Genomic DNA, 23,390 nt, shown 5'->3' on the forward strand with positions numbered 1-23,390 from the left:
TCAGGTAGTGTGTGCACAATTTTGTCTTGGGTGTTAAAAAGCATAACAAAACCTGCCCTCACCCTCACACAGCGTGTTTATAAGGGAGCTGGGGCTAAGACAATAAGCTTCTAGAATGGTAACAGAAGAGAAAAACTTGAATTTTAGGGAAAAAAAGAAATTTTTAATAAGCTTAAGTCATCAGTGGGGAAGAAAAATGGAAAATCCAGTAGTCAAAGAAACCAAGAAATCAGAATGGTCTTCAGATGGATAATATAACTGTTACCTTTCATTGAATATGGGTGAATGCTTGCACTTTATTAGTGCTTTTCTTTGAAATGACCCTTCAGTGAAAGAATTATTATTGCTATTCTAACGATAAAGAAATTCAGGCTCAGAAAGTTTAAGCAATTTTCCCAAGGTCACCTAGCTATTAAGAAGATGAGAATATGTGTAAACGGATATCTCTTTGACCACAAAGCTGGCTGATCTCTTCCCATTACACCAGCCTGCTTCTTAATTCACAGAGAAATAGGGGGAAAGGTGGCAAGACACATGTTGGTTACATTTGAAACTATACAGTCAGTTTCTTGTGGTGGATATACAAGGAACCAGAAGCAAATCTCTAATGAGGATTAAAAATATCATATCGAGGAACATGTTCAGAAAACTAAAAAAGGAAAAAGAAGTAGAGAAGATTTTGTTGGCTTTTTGCTAAAATGTGCTGATGTGGAGATATTTATGTTTTTCTGAACATCTGGTGGATATTAGTATGGTTTTATTCATAATCTTCTGTTATTAATGACAAAGGGAAGCTGAGGAATTATGATATACTGCCACAATGAATGAATATCATGCATGGTTTTTTTCCAGTGTATTACAGAATCTCATTATTCCATCAAACATAAGAACATAAAGTTATTTTCCAAAAGAGGAATATGGATGTTTTCTTATTGTAACAAACGTGTTTCCATCAGAATAGACCATATTGAGTCAGCAACTCTTCTATCTAGGAGATAAGAATACATTTCAAGTCATAAGATTTGTTATTAATAAATGATTCAGATTATACTCTTAATATTGCCTTGAGTTTGAGAAATAATCTAAACCTGATATCTCTTTTTTTGGCAAAAGAGAATTCCATTTCTTTTTCAAGACTTCATGGAAGAGATTCTTTCATTAGAGATAGAGGCACCATGGCTTTGTCCCCTTTGTAGATTTGTCAAAACAAAGTGAATCTTTCCTGATCCTATAATCCTTCCCTCTGACTTTTACAAAGGGCTCTTCTGCCACCCAAGGTTCTTGCAAGACTCCAGTACTGAATATAACTGAATCCTTTCATCAGATGCCAGCAACGACACATACTGAAAGGCTGGATAAGCCAAGCATGACATGAATCTGCTGGTCCTGCCAGAGAGACAGCCTCCCCCACGAGTGGGAGCACTGCACATATTTGCATGTGCCAGTTAGTGTGTGCCACCTTCACCGCAGGATGGTACAAAAGCTTTGATGGCAAGTACCACACACCTTAATCTATGCCCTCTACCCTCATTTCCTGCACTTTCTGTGCTCCAGAAACTGACACTTCCCCTAAGAGCCATGCTCTAGCTCCCCTCTGACTTTTGGTATATATTATTCCAACATGGAACACTCATTCTCCTTCCATTTGTCTAAATCGTGTTCATTCTTCATGTTTCAGCTTGGATAGCCTTCCTCTGGGAATGACGATGATTATTAACAGCCACTTTCGTTTATCAAGCATTTACTTTGTGCCGGGCACTGTGCTAAAACAAATGCTTCTTTAGATTTAAAATCTCATTTAGTTGTTACACATATTAGTTTAAAATAGCTCTGATTTATTGGGTTCTCACTGTGTGCCAGACATTGTTATAAATGTTTTATAGGCATGCATAAAGGTTAAATAATTTGGCTGTGGTTACACAGTCAGAGGGTGGAAAAAACCAGAATTGAACCCAGACAGTCAAGCTCCCAAGCCCGTGACCTTATTGCCTCCCAGCTGTTGACAGGTGGTACTATTATTTCAGACATCTTGACAGTGAGGAAACGGAGGCCATTTGCTCCCTGCCTTCACCCTGGAGTCCAGGCATCATTTCTGTGTGTTCTTTGGCCCCTATCTTTACCCAGTTATCATGTCATACGTATTTGCCTGTTTGCTTTTCTGTTTCCTTCTTTTTCGATGAGGAGACAGAAGCCTTGAGGAGTGAAGTAATTTGCCAAAAAACAATAAACAATATCAAATAGCTGTGCTGAGCCTAAGCTCGGCTCTCTCTTCCAAAGCCTGCTTTTTCCCCCTCTGCCGAATGACTTGTAAGTGCGAGCCAGGGCATTTCTCTGCAGACAGGCATTTCCATGAAAACCGAAGCAAAGTGACCATAAAGCACACAGGGGATGTTTATTTCTAGATCTATTGCTTTATTCTTGCTTATTTCCTTTAGATTTGTTTGAAAACATGACTATGAGGGCATGTGATGACAATAACTAGGAAAATCGAAAGCATTTATTAAGTGCCTATTTTTTGCTAGCTATTGTTCAGAGGGTTTTATATAAATATTCTCATTTATTCCTCAGTATAACCTTGTTATGCAAACACTCGATCATCTCCATTTTACAGATGAGGAAACTGATCCATAGGGTATACGACTTGCTCTAAATCCCACAGCCAGGAGGTGGAGGAGCTAGATTTCAGATTCAATTTGACAAAGTTCCTCGTTGGTAGAAGAAATGAGATTACTTTCAGTGTTACCAAAATGTCAGTCAATTACCAAAATTATTTGATTCATATAACATATAAATTGTGTATGATGAGACTAATAGCAAACATGCCTTATGTCCGATGCCCCTCAGAGAATACTGAGAAATACTTAGAGAGTGAGAGAGAAACGACTGGGCCTAAAGCACTTTGTGTTCATCTTCGCTCCTAATTTCTTTGGAATGACCTAGCTTGAAAAGATGATAAAAAGGCTTGGATGGGTCCAACTTTTTTTTTAGCAGAAAGACAGATGGGCTCTTGAAACTCTGTAAAGCTGTTCCTCTGCTAGGCATACTTCATCTTCTCTACATAAACGGATCTTCATTAATTGCTGCGGAAGATTCATTGTTCCAAGTCTCAGATGAAGATCTGTACATTGCACGTGTTTAAGGCTGGCAGGGTTCTGAAAGGACAGTCTTGTCACCTCTAGCCACAGGCAGGACATGGTAGTAATTGCTGCCAGTGACCCAAGACCAATAAAAAAACAGAAATATGAAAGAAGGTCTGACCCTCAAAAACAATTAGCCCATCCCTGGCACTGCAAGTATGATAGAAAAGATTTTGGAGCCCCAAGGGCATGGAAATCCACTCAGTCAAGTTTGGGAACTGGAGAATCTGTTTCTTAAAAACAGCATGAAGACATGAAGATGATCATGAACATTGGGGTTTTTCAATAGGCTGAGGGAAGTAAGATTTCACATTTTTACTATGAGAGGTTGTTAATAAGTGATAAATGAATACGCCCAGTTGGAAATGAACAAGTAAGAGTAAAATCTTAAATTCAAAGACCTAACCAATTATTTTTAAGCTCCCCATCCAAAAAAAAAAAAAAAAAGGAATCATTTGATGACCTTTATTTTTCAATTCGTGTATATTCTTCTGATAAAAATAAAGCATATTTATTGTAGAAAATTATCTCTACTAGTTAGAAATAAGCACTGTCACGATCACTGTCAAAACTGGGGTGAAATTCATTCCAGGTTTTTAATTTCTCCACACATTATACGTTTTAGTATCCAATTCATTTTTCTGTCATCAAAATTCTTCATAATTTTTTTTCTAACTGAATGATATTTATCTAATTACACCACAGTTTACATACCTATATTAAACTATTGCTGAAAATTTATGTAGTTTCTCAGTTTTCATTTTCATAAAGGATGTTGCAATTGATTTATTTATAATGAGTCTTTGCTTTTAGTTTTTGAAAGTTTGTACCATTTTCTCTCCCACGGGTGATAGCTCGAATTCTAGTCTCTCCATCATCTATGTCCCTGGCCCAACTAACATAAGAGGTAGACTTCCAGTAATCACAGCTCCTCTCCAGACAGACCAGATGGGCTCCTTACAGTGTCCCATGCTGAACAGTTTAACAGTTCTGCTAGTTGAGATCAGCTTTTAGACATGGCCAGACACGAAGCTTACAAAATACCCTATGTGTGGTCCAATCTAAGTAAGCAGATCCAAACAATACATGTGGTAAAAAGACTGGAAGTAAGTAAATTAAACGTTGATAGTGGTTTTCTTTAGGGTGTAAACAATGAGGACTTTCTATATTTTCTACTCTTAAATCAATGTGAAAGTGCTTTTATAATGAAAATATCCAAAATATTTTTAAGAAAAGAAGTATAGAACTAAGCCATTTAGCCCTCTCAAACAACACGCATTCTTCACATTGAATGATACACAGTTTCCTGTTAGGAAGTGAAACATTTATGGTCATAACTGTACCTACAAATTCAAGTGAAGGAGGAAGGCGATCATAGGGATCTCTCCAGGAAAAAGAACATTTCTGTCTCAATTATCTGTATCTTTCAGACAAAATTGTTTTCTGGCCTGGAATTATCCAGATGACTGCTTCTTTCATTTTTCCCCCCTTAACTCTGTATGTTCAACCCTAAGACAATTCTTTACCATTGAAAAATTGTGAAAAAAACACCAGATTAAAAAGGAGAACATGCAGAAAAATTGGTTGTGGGGATATGAGAATTCTCTGTACTCTCTCTGTAACTTTCCTGTAAGTCTAAACTATCCTAAATTTTAAAAAATTATTTAAAAAATGAGAACACATGGTTTCTGGAGCAAGCTTTCTGCCCTAACCCACTGTATGACCCTAGGGAATAACTGAATTCAACATATCAATACCCTCCAATGTATCAAGGGAAAAAAATACACACACATTCATATCTTTACCACACCTAACATTTAGGGATGTTGCGGTCTCAAATAAAACAGTAGCTACAAAAATGGGTTTAGACATGTCAATCATTAAACACAGTAAAATAATAACACTATTTAATAATCCTTTGGCCTAAGTAGAACCTATGTTACATAATGGACATTGAAGGGAGCAAATTTACATACTTCTTATCTTTCAATAATTCTTACTTTCTTGTGATAATTTTTCAAAAGGAGAGAAAAAATGCTTTACTTAAAAGCATTCCTCACTGATGTTTCTTCATAGTTTAATTCTTCCCTTTCATTTCATGGTATTTCTTATCTTGCCTTTACATTTATATCTCCACATCCCTTGTAGACCATTATAAATGTCCTTCCTACTTTAGATGCCATGTAGAAGATTTCCATTAAAAATCATAAATTTGCTTAATATTATTAATAGACATTCCAGCCCTGATAATTTTCCTACTAAACTATGAATTTCTTTCAGTTAATAGCAATTCTTCTGTAGACATACCCAAACATAAACATAGAGTTTTCAATGCAGTGTCCAAAATCATTATCAGAGATCTGTCATGTTTATACATCAGAGTTTAATTATTTTTCCTGCAATCTTCCCCATCATACAAAATGGCACTAACCAGATGTTCAAGCCCAAAGCCTGGTCATCTTTGATTCATTCCTCTCCCTTTACAATACACAAATAAGTCGTGTTCAGTCCACCTCCAAGACATATGTGGAATAGATGTACTTTTTTCCCCTCTGTTGCTGCTACTCAAGTCCAAGGCTTGGGCACTGTCTTTCCCCTACCCTTCAGCTCTGCTCTCCTATTTGTTCTCCCCGCTTTCTCTGTTTTCCCTCAATGATCCGTTTTCCATACCAGTGAGATCTACCTGAAACTATCCAAATGTTTTCCCACTGCACTTTAAATTAAATCGGTACTCCTCAGTGTGGCGTTCAAAGTTCTACATAGTAAGGACCTTGCTGGTCTCTCCACTTCATTTTGGCCCTCTCCTTACTCCCCTTGGAACCCTCTGCTGTAGGCTGGCTCCTGGAATATCTGTTTTTTACATTAGAGTCTTTTTCCATGTGTGCCACTCACTCAGAGGGTTCTTCACCTGGCTGAATTCTTCTCATCCTTCCTTCTTCAACACTCTTCCCTCCTCTCTCTCACGTAGGCTTCCCACCCTTCTCTGCTCTATCTGAACACTCCTTTTCCCTGTAACATTTCTGATTTAGATGCTAGGTTTTGTTTGGTTTTGATCTTGTATGTTGCATGTATGATATGTATGACCTTCACAGGAGAAATGTTTTTTGACTCACTGCTGTGCACTCTGTACTTGTAGCATTTGGCACCTAGGAAGAGATTAGTCAGTATTTTTAAATGGATGAATAAATGGATGTGTTAATTAGGTACAAGTAGGAGCAAGGTCTAGTAAATTTCAAAACTTCGTAAGAGAAAACATTTTTCTTACCTTCTCTGGATCCAAAGGGCTACGTGGTCACACTCCAAGAGCCAAAAGTTGTGGGTTGATAGTGATGGCCTACATTATAGCAGAAGAGAGGGGCTTGCTGGCATCACCTACGTTATACTCGACTCCCATCTCTGGATATAGCTATTTTATGCTTTTTCTGTTCCAAAATAGTTTCCTGTAAGCCCCAATTCAAAGTGCCAGCTATTATATTTCTAATGGATAAACTAGGTGTTTGACTGTCTCCAAATTCAAATGTGTACATGTTTTATAACCCCTATTGATTTCTTGAGTGGTTAACCGTGTACTTGGGGAGTGTAAATTATACACTGGGAATGCGTCAGGCCTATGAAAAGATAAACTAACACTATGAGACCACAAAGTACCACTTAGTTAATAACTAAATTTCAAGCCCTAAATGCTGTCCAAGTGGAAAGAAACTGTTAAGACCACATCCTTAATTATTTCTAGGGCAGCTTTTACACTCAAAGTTATCACTGACTAGAAATTAAGGAAGTGTCAGAAGCAGATCAATTGTTCAAAAGTGTGAAGAAAAGAGAGAGGATTCATAGCTATTTAGGATATTAGGGGAATGCATTGTCCTAAATTTGAAAGATTTGTATTTAACCAAAGGATAATACTTCAAATATCAGAACATTTAACCTTCAACTTTTCTTAATGGAGTACTCTAAATTCCCATCCTTCTTAAACAAAAGATGCTAAATAAATGTCAGCATTTTCTTAATGAGTCAGAATCCCATAATAGCATCAGTTATTCAGGCATTCTGAAAATGCAGATAGAGAAAACGTAAGGGGTTATACTCCAGAAATACCCGGAATTTTGTTGAAAAGTTCATTGACGTCAGTTTGCTTCTTGGCCATTTGCTTCTTTCTAATAAAGGTAAAATGCAGCATCATTTGTTGTATGACATGAACAATGTGAAACAACTGTCTTTCTTATAAGATGAATTAATAAATCAAAAACAGCACCCCTCTCATAAACTCTCCCCAGCCTCTCAAAAATTCTTTATTGTGGTTATTAGCATCCTTTGGCACATCAGTGCCTTAAAACATTATTTTTGTGTTGCAAACGCAAAAAACCACAGATATTTCAACACAGGCTTAAACCAACGTGGTCATATAATTTACCACCCTAACTAGGACAATTTTGAGAGTGAAAGGAGGCACTATTAATAATTACATTGTGAAAATAAACATAAACCAACAATGCATAGGTCACATACTAACTGAAACAAATCTTTCAGTTCATTTTCATTGATTCCACACGGACTATTAAAAAGTGCATTTTATCAATGTGAGAGTTTGGTTGCTAAATGGTAACTATGCTAGTTTGCTAGGGCTGCCATAGCAAATAATGACAAAGGGATGACTTAAAACAACAGAAATGTATGATCTCACAGTTGTGGAGGCTAACGTCTGAAATTAAGGTGTTGGCAGTGCTGCACTCCTTCCAAAGTCTCAAAGAGGGACTCCTCCCTCACCTCTTCCAGCTGCTGGTGGCTCCTGCATTCCTTGACTTATACCAATGGAGCCCCAGTTTCTGCTTCCATCTTCCCAGGACCTTCTACTGTGCATCTTCGTATGGCCTTCTGACAAGAACACCAGTCATTGGATTCAGGGCCCTCTCTAATCCACTATGAAAGCATCTGAACTAATTATTTCCCAAAAAGTTTGCATTCGGAGGTTCCAGATAGATGTTAGTTTTGGGAGGACATTTTTAAACCCAGTGCAGTAACCAATAAAATATTTAGGTATTATTTTACCAAATAATCACTAGTTATAAGATTTTATTGACATTAAAAAAGAAAAAAGTATAATACTCGGCATGGAAGACTTGCCCAGTGGTTTTATCATGTATCTGGAACAGGCTGAAGAGGGGCTACATGGGAAATCTGTGATGGATTATCACATCATTAGAAGTTTTATTTTAGGAAGTCATACCACCTTTAATAACAGTCTTGTTCTGCTTAAATACAAAGATACTTGATTCACAGGCATGTACCAAGGGATAATTGAGAAACAGCATCAAAACAGAGTAACTTTCAACACCATGAAACTGTTCAGAGGCTATGCTATGTTCAGAAATTCCTTTTTAGTAAAAACTACATAATTCTGTCTTAGAGTTGACTCCATGACTTTTTCGATAACAATTTTATCTAGAATGTTTATTTGAAACATCAAATTGACTTTCAGAAATACTCTTAGCACTATCAGCTGCATTTGTTTCTTAAAATTATTTTATCTTATCCTTAAATATTAGAAGAGATGGTATACCTTCTAACCCTCTCAATGAGAATCAGTTACATTAATTTGGTCAGGTACCAACATATGGCAGTACTCCAAATTTGTAAATGAATCTAAATCTGCGCTGTAAATTTTCTAACTGCCCTTTTTGGGCCATGACATCATACAGGAGAAATGTGCAAACGCATCAACCTGTCAATTACCTATACTTGCACTTTCAAGTCACTTATAGGATAGCTTTCTTGTCTTTTATGGTTAGCAACACATTTTTGCCCTCTAGCCATTTGCCTTTCCCTGAAGAAGACTGAAGTGTATGGCAAATATGGCTTTCACCTCTGCACCTAATTCTGCCATACTGAGGATATACATTCTGCTGTGCAGACTAGACTTCTCCACTGTATCACACCTTACCTTGTCACTTAACGTAGGGACTGTCTGTGCCTTTAAGGATACAGCACTTAAGTGCAGCTGGCTCTTTGATGCAAAAAAACTAAGGGGGACTAATCTTTTGAAAGCCACCACACCAAGGTACAGGTGCCTTTGAAATACACTGCCCACGTCTGCCATATTGCTCATTATTCATGTTATTTGTTGAACACCCGCTTGTCGCTAGTCCATGTTCTGCACCTTGGAGATATTACAGTAAATAACACACAGTCTCTGCCCTAGGAGAAAGTAGGATTTATTGCAAAGCTTTCATGTGTGCCCTGAATGGGTAATAGGTGTGTTAACTTACTGATGGGTCAGGGGGCTTGGGTGGCTAGCCTCCAGGCTAGCTGTCTCCTCTGTTTGCTAAAACCAAATATTATCCTTTTCTACATGTGTGCTAATGTGAAAAATTTGGAGCTGCCGTAGTCTAATGCAATGTTTCCCAGGATGGAGTGTAATGAGATAGTCCTACAAAATGTTCCTAAAAAGAAAAGGGAGTTTTCCTAGACAGATGAGTTTAGGAACACTCCACAATGTGTGTCCTTTCTAGGCATCTCACAATGCAGGTTAGCCTTTTAAGGACTCAGAAAATCAGCAGGAAAGAAACGCATATAACTATGTTTAATCTATTCTTTCCCAAACTTATTTCCATGCAGCCTGCTCTGGAAGCAGCAATGCATCACCAGAACTCCCCTTGGGAAATTCTGGTCCAGAGAGTGTGTCCATTGTCCTTAAGATCTGCAGTTTAGAAGCAGGGGTGGCTGTTTCGTGCTGCCCAAGAAACTAAAGAGCTGTCGCTCCCCTGCTGCCCTACTGTTGTGCTCCAACACCCGCTGTTTGTTGTAGCATTCTCTCTCCCAGTTGTCACGCTGCCATAAATAGTGACTTTGCTTCCATTTGTTTCCCTCTCTGTGTCTTCTTTCCTGCCCCCATTACTTCTCTCACAATTTCACCTTTTCTACAGACTAGCTGGATGTTTGAAAATATCACCAATGGACCAATACTCCTTTACTCCCATTTGGAAATTGAACCAATCATAATCATTGATATAATCTACACCTTTTCTCAGCTATGTCATTTGTTTCTATATCCAAGAGAATGCTTCATTTGCTTTCACACGGAGAGCTCTTGTCGCTATTCTGTTAGTTATTTAACAGAGCCATTAAAGAAGCCTGGAGATTTACGAAAGTTGGTCTCAAGATACCTGAGATTTGACAACATGTGGAAGTCCCTCACAGACCTCGGCATTTGTTGCAGGCACGCTGCCTATTATTTGAGTGCTGAATTCTCAAAAGAGGCAAAGACCTTCTAAAATAAAATGAATTGTTCAGGCTGACTACCAAGATCAAGGAAGGCTTGATAGCTAGCGGAAGACCCTGATGTCTCATCACATGGGCATGGGAAGAGCAGCACAGGGCAAGCCATTGCTCACAGACTCCTGGACACGGAACAGCTGGCTGAGATCCGTCTTACAGAGAAGGAGCTGAGGTAGAACTGGGACCACAAAGGGAGAGCAACGCCAGCACCGCTGTCAGGGAAAGGATCCGGGGAACAGGAAAACATAGCATTCGATGTCCAGAGACAGAGACAGATGAGGAACGGCTAGGTGGAGTCAGGAGTTCTGTGATCCAAATTACCTGCACGTCAAAACTGCCTGGGGTACTTTTTTAAAAGATAGACTTCAGGTCCCTCAGCTGGGGATTCTGATTCAGCTGGAAATCTATTTTTGACAAGCAGTTAAGGTGGGTCTGCACCAGAAGAGCAATATCAGCCTGAAAAGAAAAATTTTAGGATACTAACCCACTCCTGTATCTCATTAAATCCTGTCATTAATAAGAGATCAAAGTAGAATTGTGTTTATAAAAAACTCATGCAAGTGCATACACACACTTCTTTGAGGGTATCAGAGTATCAAGGATGTCTCCTAAGATTCTGTAGCATCCAGATGCCAAGGCTCTGCACCTATAGATGTTGTTCAGGAATCTTCCATTGTGGTTGTCTGCATTTCTAGGCCAGGCAGTTTATTAATGTTTAGAATTAAACATTAAACTTAAATATTCCACTGAAATGTTCTATATAACATTTCTAGCTATTTGAAGTGCTTTCACCACGAATTTTTTTTAGAACTTATTTATTTCTTTTTATTTTTTCCAGAATAGAAGTCCACTTTTAAAGCTGTTTCCATAGAGAATTTGACATTATTCCTAGTGTTTTCTCAAGCACTTTTGAGACACTGCTCACGAAAGTCTGTTGAAGAGTAAAAATTATACTTTTGCTCCTTAGCTTAAGAAACTATAAAAGCTCTCCAGTTCTTTTCAGAGTGCTCTTGTAGAAAACCAAGCTGATCACTAGCCTTATTCACTGCAATAGCATCAAGTTGATCTGCACTTCGAGTTTGTGTTTACCATCTATTATTTTTTAAGTATGAGAATAAAATGTGGATTGTATTTAGAAACAGACAATTAATGAAGTTGTTTTATTAACTTATAATCCTAGTTCTTATTTTGAAATGCCTCTGTGTTTTGTTTTGTTTTTTAAGTAAGTTTCCTTTTTCTGTTATCCTGAAAAAATTTCAACCATCTCTGACTTCTGGATAATACCGGAGATACAGTGTGAATGGCCAAATTAGAATCTATGAATTCAGAATTGACCATGCAAGTTTCCAGTATGATGTCTGAGATATGACATGCATGCTGATATCAGTTTTTCCACCTAGAAGAGCTAAATTTTCCAAATTCTTCAATCTTTACATATACAATTTACAATCTTTACATATACAATCGCCTGATTATAAATGCTTCCTTTTAAAATCACACTCCCTTGGTTAACAGAGGGAATATTATTTTAAAAACTAGATGATGCTTTCATGTCTCCATTAGCCGTACCAGAGACTGTAGGAAGGGTCCACATCCCTCTCTCCTGGTCCATTTCTACAGGGCCTGTGGCCATACTCCTCCAGCAGACGCTCTTTCCTAAGGTCATTCTCAGCCTCCCCTCAGTCATTTTCTGATGCCACCCTTGCCCTACAGTAAGTTGCTTCTGTGACAACGTTAAGATCCTTTTTCTACTGATACAACTTCTGGATGTTTCTGGCAGCTTCTCCATGCTGGGTAACTGTGTCAGTGAGTTAACCTAGGAGAGCTTCTTCTCTTTTAAAAATACGTGTCCATCATCTTTTGTGTGCTATGGTCTTGCTAGTGCAGAGACTGCAGCGGTAAAATAAACAAACAGACAAGACAGACAACAATACTTGCCTTTAAAAGGAATTTATGAACGAATGCATCACACAGACAAGTAAACGACAATGGGCAGTGAAGAAGATGACAGAAGTTCCTTAAAGGAAGTAATGTCAATAATGGGGCCTCAATGATGCATAGGAGTTGGGTAAATGGATGATAAAAAGGGAAATAAACATTCCAGATAAAGGAAACTGCAGATGCGAAGTCCCAGAGGGCAGAGAGAAATTTCAGATGATGAGTGTAAGAGGATGCAAGAGAATCACAAGAGGCGAGAATGGAGAAACTGGGACCAGATTCTGAGTGACCAAGTAACGTCAAAATTTCATTCATTGGAGGAGTAACGAGGAATATCAAGAATTGTTTCTTTGCGGGAGAGGACTTAAGCTGGGTCATTATGAATTCATATTTTTGTTCTAGAAAGATCACTCTGGCTTAGTGTGGAAAATTGACCTAGAGAGGGCAAGACTGGAGACGAGCTGAGAGATAGTGATGATTTGATTTAGAGAGAGAGTAGCCACAGAAGTGTAAAAAAATGAACAAACTTGGTAGATCCTTAAGAAGTAGAAATCCTAGTACTTGGTCATTTACTCAGAATTTGAAAGTGAAACCCAGATTTCTTATTTGGGTCAATGAGTGAATGAATATGCTTAGCATAAGAAGCAGGGCAAGGAAGTGGGAGGAGAAGGATGAGTTTGAGGTGCCTGTGAAGCATGAGGTGCTTTGATATATAGATATGAAACTCTGTGAAACTGTGATCACCTATTACAAGGTGATCTGGGCTGGCTAATCAGAACCTGGAAGTCAGAGGCATTCAGGTGACAATAGAAGCCTTGAGTGAGTATGAACTCCCTCGGGGAGAATGTTTAAAGTGTAAAAAGAAAAGAAAAACTTTAGGAAAGCATTACCACTTAAAGAATCAGTTGGAAAAGAGTAGCTCACAAGATAGACTATGAAGGAACAACAAAACAAAACAATACAAGAGGTAAGCAGTATGGAAGCCCAGGGCAGAAAAGACCTCAAAAAGAAAGAGGTGGTCAACTGTATCAAATTACTGAGAGATTGGGACAGTTAAGGTCCGAGAAGAGACAAGTAGTTTTAGCAACAAAGATGTTGTTGGTTGACCCTGTCATAGCAGTTGTCTGAAGGGGTGACCAGAGAGCGGTGGGTGAAACAGTGAGTGGGAGCTACTGCAGGAAGTGGAGAACAGGAGGAGGGACTCTTAAGAAGTTTAGCTGTAAAGAGGGAAAAAGAGAAGAGGTCCACCAAGGGACACGGATGAGAGAGGTGGGTGGATTTTTATCTTAAGAAGGTAGCCTCTTGAAAATGTTTAAATGCTGATGGCAAGGAACAAAGAGTAAAGGAAAGTTAAAGATACAGAAGAGAAAGGAGATCATTGCTGGAGAGAGCCCTTAATGAGGATGGAGGGGTTGGGAGTCAGGATGGCTTGGCCTTAGACCAGAAATCTCTCCCAAGGTAGAAGGATGGAAAAAGAAAAGAATTGGCTTTCAGAGCAGCAGCAGGATCCAAGTGAGATAGAGAGTCAGAAGTCATAAAAGGCAAACAATACATAAGCTATTGAGGCGACATTGTCTTGTGTTTTAATAGGTTCTTAACTGCGTGGTCTGCATGTTACACTGGGAAGAGTCCTGGTTTTGAACCCAGTTCTTGCTTATCAATTATATAAATTTCTGAGACAAATAAATTTCTATGTGAGCTTCAGTTTCCTCATTTATGTAAAACCAGATTTTTATAAATTTACTTTGCAGGGCTGTAATAAGGAATACACTTTGGTCATGCTAAGTATGAACACAATGCTAGGCATGTTGTAGATTCTACAGTTAACTGTAGATACATTTATTATCATCCTGTCTTCAGGATCTGTTTTCTTGGCTGTGCTTAGAAGATAACAAGCAAAATCATGTGGAAACAACCAGTAGACACAGTATATTACAAATAATACATGGCACAATGCCAGTCACATAGTAGGTACTCAAGAAATATTTACATAGAACAAATTACTGAAAGCCAATTTTTTGTCCTATCTACATTATTTAAGTCTGTAGTGAATGCTCCAGCTTAAATTGCCCTCATTCTCTATTGGCTAATAATTTCAGAGTCACAGAGGAAAACAAATGTGTCACCTGAGAAGGTTTGTCTTGACTATTCATCCATTGCTGCACATGCAGCTTATAAAGGAGAAAAGAGCTTGACTCACGTAACACAGAAGACAAAAGTGGACAGGACCTGAACACTCTGTCACTTGGGTTGTCATCAGCAACACTGTCACCAAGGAAGCTCACTAAGAAGGGACACCCATATTAGCTGCTAAGCAAATTAATTTGGCCAGAAATTCACAGCTTGTAGTTCAAGACAGAAGAGAAAAGGAGAGGGGAGTGTCCTTGGCATAATATGGCTTCCCGTATCTTTTTATTTCTCTAAGGTTTATAGTAAACTTTGTCTTCGAAGAGCAGCTTGGAAGAGAGCAGGGTTGCTGCAGCAAGAGCTCAGTGGGGAGAGTGGCAGCAAATTGCCCCAGATAAGCTTAAGGCAACTCCGGCTCTGGACCCCCGAGAGGCTAATGAACCATAGATCCCTGACTCTTCCCAAGGCCCGATGTTTACAAAGTGTTGTCAAAGACATCTAAAGTTCCATGAAATACTATATTTTTAAAAGGTCTTCAACTTAATCCTCTAAACCTGTAGGAGTTACCCACTTGCTGAGAGTTAATAGGCTCTTGACTGAATGGTGAAGTTTGAAAAGGACCATTGCACGCAGAGCGTAGATTCCCCCAGTAGCCTGCTCCCTTCACTTTCTGGAGGGCTCTGCCACCTGAAGCCAGCAGAGCATTTGTAAGGCAAAGGACAGAGAAAATAGCTAAATATCTGCTTATTTTTCTCCTAATAATAATCAAATTTTTTTTTTCTTGGAAGTCCAGAATTTGTGGCTAAATCTGCATGAGACTTGTGATGTCAAATCCTTAGTTTTATAATAATTGCATTGGGATATCAGAAGTTAAAATGGTACATACAAGTTCCTCTCCCAAGGTTTTAAAGATTTCTTAGCTTTTATCCATGTAAATATATTACCAGGAGAACCCGAGATAATAAAAGTCCATGCAAATAATCATCCAGTAGTGTTGCATTTCAGTCACCCCAGTCCTCAAACTACTATGTCTATTTCCAATGCTGGTACTTTTTGCAACTGAAATTCAAGCAATTCTTGAATAGTGTCAATAAGGTCTTGCCTGAGAATGTAGTAACATGAAAATTAGTTTTCTTCCCCTTTATTTTCATTTTATGTCCAATAAGAACTTTTACATATGCAAGAGGTGATGTGGATAATCACATTTCACATTTAATATTAGTGCCTGATCAGGGGTAGGATAAGAAAGAATTTCTTTGTATCTCCATCTGTCCTTCTCCCAACCCATACCTTTACCTAATTAGCAAAGTTGGAGATCCAAACAGTTTCAATTACTCTCCTGAAAAACTAGGATAATGTTCAACTGGCAGAAGAAATGTTGAATGTGTTGCATCTGAAGGACTTGATCTCTATTTTGAAGTTATTTTTCTAAATCTTGAACAGATTAGGAATGTTGTGACTGGGTCTCTGCTCTTTACGAAACTTTAGAATCAATTGTGTCCATTGAAGGACACATGCCCATGTCCCTTGTGCTAGTCTGTCACTTTTAGCTAGCATGCTCAGTTGAGTCTCTGTCCTAGAGGCTTAAAAAAGGAAAGATGCTTCTCCTCTGCTCATCTGTGCCTTGAAAAAACCATGACAGCAGGTGAGGTTATTATAGAATTGGTTAAGGTGCAAGAATATTGCATTACATTCAGAACCCGTTCAATAGGAATGCTTTTTTGGTCTTTAAAAAAATTCGATTGCAATTCAGGCCAGATATAAGGTTTTACTGCCATCCCATATGTTTCTACCTGATAAGGACAGGAAACCATAAGAATTATATATCTCCTTTGAAAGCAATTCTAATCAACAATGGGACAATCATGACTTTGCTTCTAAATTCATCATTTGTTTCTGTCCCAGGCACAATGTAAACATAATGGAAAGAAAGATAGTTTTTCTTTTTCTAGTTGGTTAAATAAAATTATTTTCAAACTGTTTTGGTGATAGGGCAGTAAGAAGGAGAAGAGTAAAATCAAGTAGTCACAACAGGGATGCAAGTACATGAATATCTCAGAGCTGGTGTTTCCTTGTACTGTTATGAAACATGAAAAATACAAGTTTTATATAAATACATCCAAAATTGAAATTTTAGTTTGCTGGGAAAATGTGGCACATTTTGTGTGCCCACAGGAAAAGAGAGTTGAAAAGATAAGAAACCAAACTGTACAACTCACATGCATGCACTTGTTAAGATAATTGGTGATGTTAAAGCATGATGTAAAAAAATTGAATTTAGATTCACAAACATATTGTTCCCCATAAGGAAGACAATACATAATGAAGATCACTTTATACTAGGATATCTGAATTATAGACATGGTAAATATTTAAGATATTTTACACGATCTGAAAAAGTAAAATGCCCCCATAATTAAGGCAAAGTGATTTCCTTTGTTTACTATATCTAAATAATGTCTCCACTTCTTTTCCCCAGAATATCAAAAATAATATTTTTCAATAACTATTTATTAGTAATCCACGATAAGTAAATATGAGCAAAAGAAATAAATGTTACTCTTAAAATTCAAAGAACCTAGAGATCTGAAATAATCCAACCTACCATACAGAACACTCTGCAACATCTGAGAAATAGTAACACATCTGAGAAATTTGAATACCCCAACAAACTCACTACTTCACTATGTAACTCCTTCCCCTATTGAGGAGCTCTGGTTGCTTAAAAACTTGCAGTAGAAACCGGCCTCCTTAAAACATCCTCTAAATCCTGATGATACTTCTAGTTTAGGATCTTTCCAACTTACTCTGAAATCCTTACACAGGATCAGATTCCCCCTGGGGAATCAGTGGCCTGGATGATCTGTATATACACTAAAGAAAGTCCCAATTAAAACAAAATAGGGCTGTCTCCAGAGAAGTATCATCTGATCAGCCCCCCGAAGTCCTCCCAGACTGTAGGGCACTATGTGTGGGGTCTGGTCCTTTAGCCTACAGGTGCATAAATTTGATCTTGCGAAACCCCAGAGTTGAGTGGGCTGAAGAAAGCTGACTTGTGCCCCCAAAATGCAGGGAAACTCAGAACCAATCAGTTCACTCAAATGCGATATGTAACTGTCAAATAAATAAGATATCCAGGTGGTACTCTCAAAGCCATTCCCAATTTGTCGGCTACACAGAAGTCAAATTATTTTAACCCCGCTCAGAGAGCAGAGCATCGAAACAAGAGAAATGGGTTGACTGAGTGAATATTTAATAGCATTAGACATTGACAGTCTAGTGCGTCCATCTCCGCAGCTGGGCACTCTGGGTTTGCTGGTTCAAGTTGGCTTCTCAGGGCATACCACCCTGGAAAGTGCTTGAATACACAACACAGCGTGACACTCAGATTCTTCTGCCAAAAGCTCCAACCCTTATCCAAAGTGAAACATCCTTTCTTCAGATACAGAAATAGTTTTAGTCTAATTTTAGAGCCATATTTCTGCTTCAATCCGTAAGGTGTGGCTTTGATAGATTACTTCTCTGAACAACGTCTTATTTCCAGCTTTTTGGGAAGAAGGCAGGGGTAATGGTAAACACACATGTACACACACACTCCACAAGTACACACACACGCCATAGTTGATTAAAGTCTCTGAACTGCTATGCCTGGCTCAGCACCCTTTTGATCCACTTACGCTACTTGACTTGTGATAAAGCAAGAGCTTGCCATTCACCATCCCCTCTGTCTCTTCGGCTCACCCTGTCTCTTTCCCCAAAAGCCCCAGCATAGAAACAATGCTCAGAGCTGTGCTTTAGACTAGCCCACTTCCGTAACTCCTGACGGGAATGCTGACTGGCAAGGCGCATGCAGCCCTTTTAGCTCTGCTGCAAGTAACTCAGATTTTACCAGAAACTGGTTTCTTAAAGAAGTCAGGATCTCATTCAGAACAAACCATTTGTAAACATTTAAACAGGAAACTGAACAAGGATTTTAAACAAAGACACAAAAGAGTTTCTACCATCATCATTCTCTCTCTTAGAAGAAAGAGCACAACCCTGACATTAAAACTCTTTTTAAATGGAGAACAGAGAAGTTGATGCCTAAATCGTCAGCCACTGGAGAAAACATACAGACCCCAAAAGTGTCATTTTTCTGTGACTTTAAATCTTTAAATGCATTGTTATGGCTTGAATACCTCTGCATATACATCAGGATCACAAAGACCCACCATGGCCCATACATACATTTGGTTGGGGTATTAGATTTCTGTGTATCTACTCTTCCTAATATACTTAAATCTCATTTCTAAAACATGTCTATTGCATTACTAGAAGTGGTTATGTATTCAGGTTTTCAATCAACTGGTTTACTTGTTTGGATTGACTATAAATTCGTTGACATATATTGATGATCTCTCATTTTCTTGCCCAGGGATCATTTCTTCTACTCATTTATTTTCAATCTCTCTAACTTTCTTATTTGACAGTATCCTATGAGCAGCATAACAGAGCACTCCAAGCTCATAAGGAATGGTGTAAACTAATTAGCTGATTCTAGGATGGAAACTATTCCCCTCCCACGTGATCATCCAGTCTGGATAATGAACTTTGTGAACATATCCAGCTCTTACTCTGCTAAGACAACAGTCTCACTCAAACAAGCTCTTGTTTTGCCCTTGACTTTTCAGTTCCTGATTGTGGATATGGTACAAATCCAGAAACAAAAGCAGTATGGGGAGAGGGACAAAGTTAAACATAAAATAGCCTTAGAAATGGATTTTGAGTTAAGAAAACTCTTGATATTCTTTTGCAACTGACAGAAAGAAAAATAGCCCTAATAAGATGTGTTTGAAAAATACTCTGACAGAAATCACAGTGTACAACTGAAATGCAGGGAAGTAACGGAAATTCCCCTACATGCAGGTGTGCAGAAGCACTGAAGGGTTACTAACGAACACTAAATAGAAATGTTGAATAGTTTGTTATGGAGAGAAGATCCAGAAATAAGAGGGGAAAATCAGTGCTGGTTCATTACATCAGCAGCGAGGCTGGCAAACCCCACAGCTAAAGTTGTCGTTCAACAGCAGGTGCATGGTTTGACCACTCTGGCTTGTAGCCTCCCAGCCAAGGCACGGAATGAGCCGAGTCTTCATGGATTCATGAAAGATGGCAGGCCATCTCAAGGTGTCTCTAAATGCCGTGCTCCTACTTTGGTCACATAGTCCCATATTGGAAATTGTAACCCCACACTTTCCATTTCAGTTTTGCTGCGTTAGCTTACTGCAGGTGCGATTTGTTACCAAAAACACTATGACACAAAAGCCCAAAGTAACTTGGAAGAATGGAAGAAACCAAAATAGAAAGTTCTGTATATTCTTAGTCTTTTCTTTGGAAGTAGTTCATTCAGTTTAATAATAATTATCAAAGTAGAAATATTATAATGCAAACAAAAGATTACCTAAATAGGTAAAGAGACCAGATATAGAAAAAAATGAATGATTTACATGTCATCTCTAGTCTCTTCAGCATGTTTATGATAAATCCTTTATTAATTTGGGTCTGTAATTTGAAATATTACCCATCATACCAATGAACATAAATATCCCTACACAAGAAAGCACTTAACATATTTAACAATTCACTTCAAACTTTAGTGTTTTACAGAGGACACCTAGATCTTAACATGTATAGATATTTCATAGCTCTGCTTAAACATAAATAATATATTAGTCTAATTCACTGATACTGAAGGTACATTTTTTTCTCATGATGAATACTGTCATCATCCGTGACTGCCAGCAAAAATTATAAGGATGCACTACAATAAAAAACCATACCCCTATAGGTAAATGATAGGAAATAGTCTATTTCATACAAATAGCAATTTATTCTCAATCTGCCATCATTGGAAGAATCCATTACTGCTGACCAATTACTGTGGTGCTGAAAAGTGTCTTCAGATTGACGTCAAGAGAGTTATGTTTCTTATGCGTTTAAGCAAGAATTTTAAAGTGTATCAGGTCTCAGATGATAGAAGAAACTCAAAAAAGGCAAAACTTTATATTATGAACTTATAAAGAATGAAAGACCTCTGAGAGATGGCATTACAAATAAGAAGCAAATGTATTTAGACTAACAAAGGTCAGATAAAGGTCAGGTCTCTATAAAGATATTTTATCTTCATAGAAACTTGAAAAAACAAAACTTGTTAATAACCCAGGAAAGGGTTAATTTTAGAACACAAGTCTTTTCTTTATCATGAGTTTAAATTTCACATAACATTGCTAACATAGGCCAACTAATATGAATTGGAATACACTTACAGCATTCAGTATGTACTGTGTTAGTGTCTACATAAGTGATTCTGAAATAACGTTTACTCTTTCAATAGCTTTATTTAGGCAATAAGAAAATGGATGGGTGCTGGTAAAATTCATGTTCACAGTAGTCGAAAAAAGCCTGAAAGAATACATTTGTTGAAATCTGCATTTGGTTTTGGAAAACTTCTGTTTAACAATTGAACACGGCCATGTTTTAACTTTTAAGCTCCCACACTGAGAGCATCAAGGTATTACAGCAATTTACTTTTAGGGACATTATGCTGGGCTTTGAAATTCAAAAAATAGGATATTTCTTTTTGAATTATTTTATGATCAATGTACGGTCTCTACACAAGGAAAATTAAAGCTGTCTGACAACTCATAGAAACACCACTGGCTCTTAAAGATGTAGGAAATTGCATAAAAGCATGAAAAGCACTGGGTAATTTTGCAGTTTCATCTCTAAACACAATTGTAGAGACATCAGTCTTTCAATTCTTTCTCCCTCTTTCTTCTGAAGCATGGCCTTTTAATTCTTGCCCTTTTAAATGTCTTTGCCTACTGTAGCTCTGCTTTGTAATGCACTGGTTGATCTTACCAGGCTAAGAAAGTATTTATGGGGGTATTGCTTTTATCTGTATTCACAGAGAATGCTAACAAATTAGAAGAAAGTGCCAGAGAACACCACATACCTTGCCCAGAACATTACAATGGCTTCTGCATGCACGGGAAGTGCGAACACTCTATCAATATGCAGGAGCCATCTTGCAGGTAATGTTTTCACCCTTTAACTTTTAAATGTGTAAAGTAAAAATATAGACACTACATTCTGAATGTTTACAGAGTTGGATGGCATTCTGCCTGAATGGGTGATCAGCAGCTAAGCTTTTCTCTGCCTCTCCTATACACACACACACACACACACATGCACACACACACACAAACTAGAAAACAACAAAATGTGTGTACTTTATATACCCGAATACTATGTAACACGTCATTATATACACTCTTCAGGTAAAATGTTACACTGTCCTTTGGGCATTGCAAGCTCCTTAAAGACACAGCCTCCTCCGTTTTATTGACCACTCTCTCCCACGGACACAGAGCAGTGCTTGACACATGTCAGGTACTTGGTAAATATTTCTCAAATAAAGGAATGGCTGGGTCTTACATCCATCCATTCAGTACATGAGATAACATAGTTGCTTTTGGGAGGTCGTCTTTTCCAAAGTCCTTCAGGTCTTCCAGTAAATATCATCAATCTTGATTTAGCTAGGCAAACACTCTTTTCTGTGGATCTGCTATCCACAAGACTCGTGTAGTGAGATTATTAGCTGCATCTCCACAGACTCAAACTCAGTTGAGACACAAAGAAACTGCTTGTCTGGATTTAGTTAATACATACAAATATCTGCTGAATACTCATGGATAGAACAGAATTATTTCAGGGATGATAAAGCCAAAGTGAAAAAACAAATGTATTTTTATTAAAGGAATATGCACGTGGCATGTGATGAATAGGTTGTGTACTGATATACGGTGAAAGGTGTATCTCTTTTTCTCTTCCCTTCTCTTCCCTCCCTCCCCTCCCTCCCCTTCTTCTTTTTCTCTTCTTCTGCTTCTCCCTCTTCTTCTTTCTTTCTCTCTCTCTCTCTCTCTTGCTCAAGGACTGTCCTCCTTTCCTGTTTTCCTTCACTGAATACACCAGCACCTGCCTTCCAGTAAAGCCAGGCAGTGTGAGAGGCAGCTCCTGCTGCCCTGACATCCCCAGCATAGTTCATCATCATTAAACCCTTCCGATGCAGAAGACAAGATCCCAGGATGCAGTTATGAGAAATTCAAAGTGAAATACCAAAAAATAGTTGCACAAAGTCAATGACAAGCTGGTCCCCATTAGTATTGTTTTCATGTGAGGTGTTTCCTCATTTCATTGTCAAATACTAATTCTAGCATGAGATTGCCTACCTGAGCTTTCTGGTGAGGGTGAGCGAGTGAGGGGCAGCATTCATCCTCAGATGAATAGCGCATGTTTTGCCGAACTTAATTGCCTACTTCATAATTAATTTTTTTTTTCTACTGAAATTTGACTTTCTAACATAAGTGGACAACTTTATGACTGGCAAATTGAAGAAATCACTCTTGCTGTGCCTCTGACCCTAACATTTTTTTAAACACTTATTCTAACAGTAGCATAGAGAATCCTTTATCCAAAAATAAATAGCACTACTTTTTATAAATATGTCATCAGAAACAAGCCTTTTCTCAAGCAATTATGTAGACTTAGGTTGATTAAAGAGCAAGTTAAATAAAACATAAAGCTCACCAGAAAAAAAAAATATATAGAAAGAACAATTGTTCCTGGGCATCTGTTGTCTCTCTATATTAGCACCACAAATTATCTCCTAACCCTCCTATCTTCAAAATCTATTATTACAAGTATAAAAATAAACCATGTATCTTTGAAATCAAAAACACAAAGAGACCTTGTTGAAAATAGGTACTTGAGAAACATATCTACAGAGTACTATTTTTATATGAGAGGTAAACAAAAAGCTCTAATTTCACAATGATGATAAATGCCCATCAGCCAACTATAAAAATGGGTCCAGCA

The 23,390-nt window shown here is 38.0% G+C and overlaps 1 protein-coding gene across 1 annotated transcript in view; it reads left to right on the top strand.

The window, feature by feature from the left end:
* The window catches only part of TMEFF2 (transmembrane protein with EGF like and two follistatin like domains 2), a 225,950-nt gene that overhangs the window by 196,986 nt on the left and 5,574 nt on the right, over nt 1–23,390 (top strand). The window contains exon 8 of the mRNA XM_010948700.3: nt 21,424–21,547. Within this exon, the coding sequence (XP_010947002.1) occupies nt 21,424–21,547 (124 nt within the window). The remainder of the gene's footprint in view (nt 1–21,423; nt 21,548–23,390) is intronic.

Source organism: Camelus bactrianus, chromosome 5 (genome assembly GCF_048773025.1).
Source record: "Camelus bactrianus isolate YW-2024 breed Bactrian camel chromosome 5, ASM4877302v1, whole genome shotgun sequence".
Lineage (NCBI taxonomy): Eukaryota > Metazoa > Chordata > Mammalia > Artiodactyla > Camelidae > Camelus > Camelus bactrianus.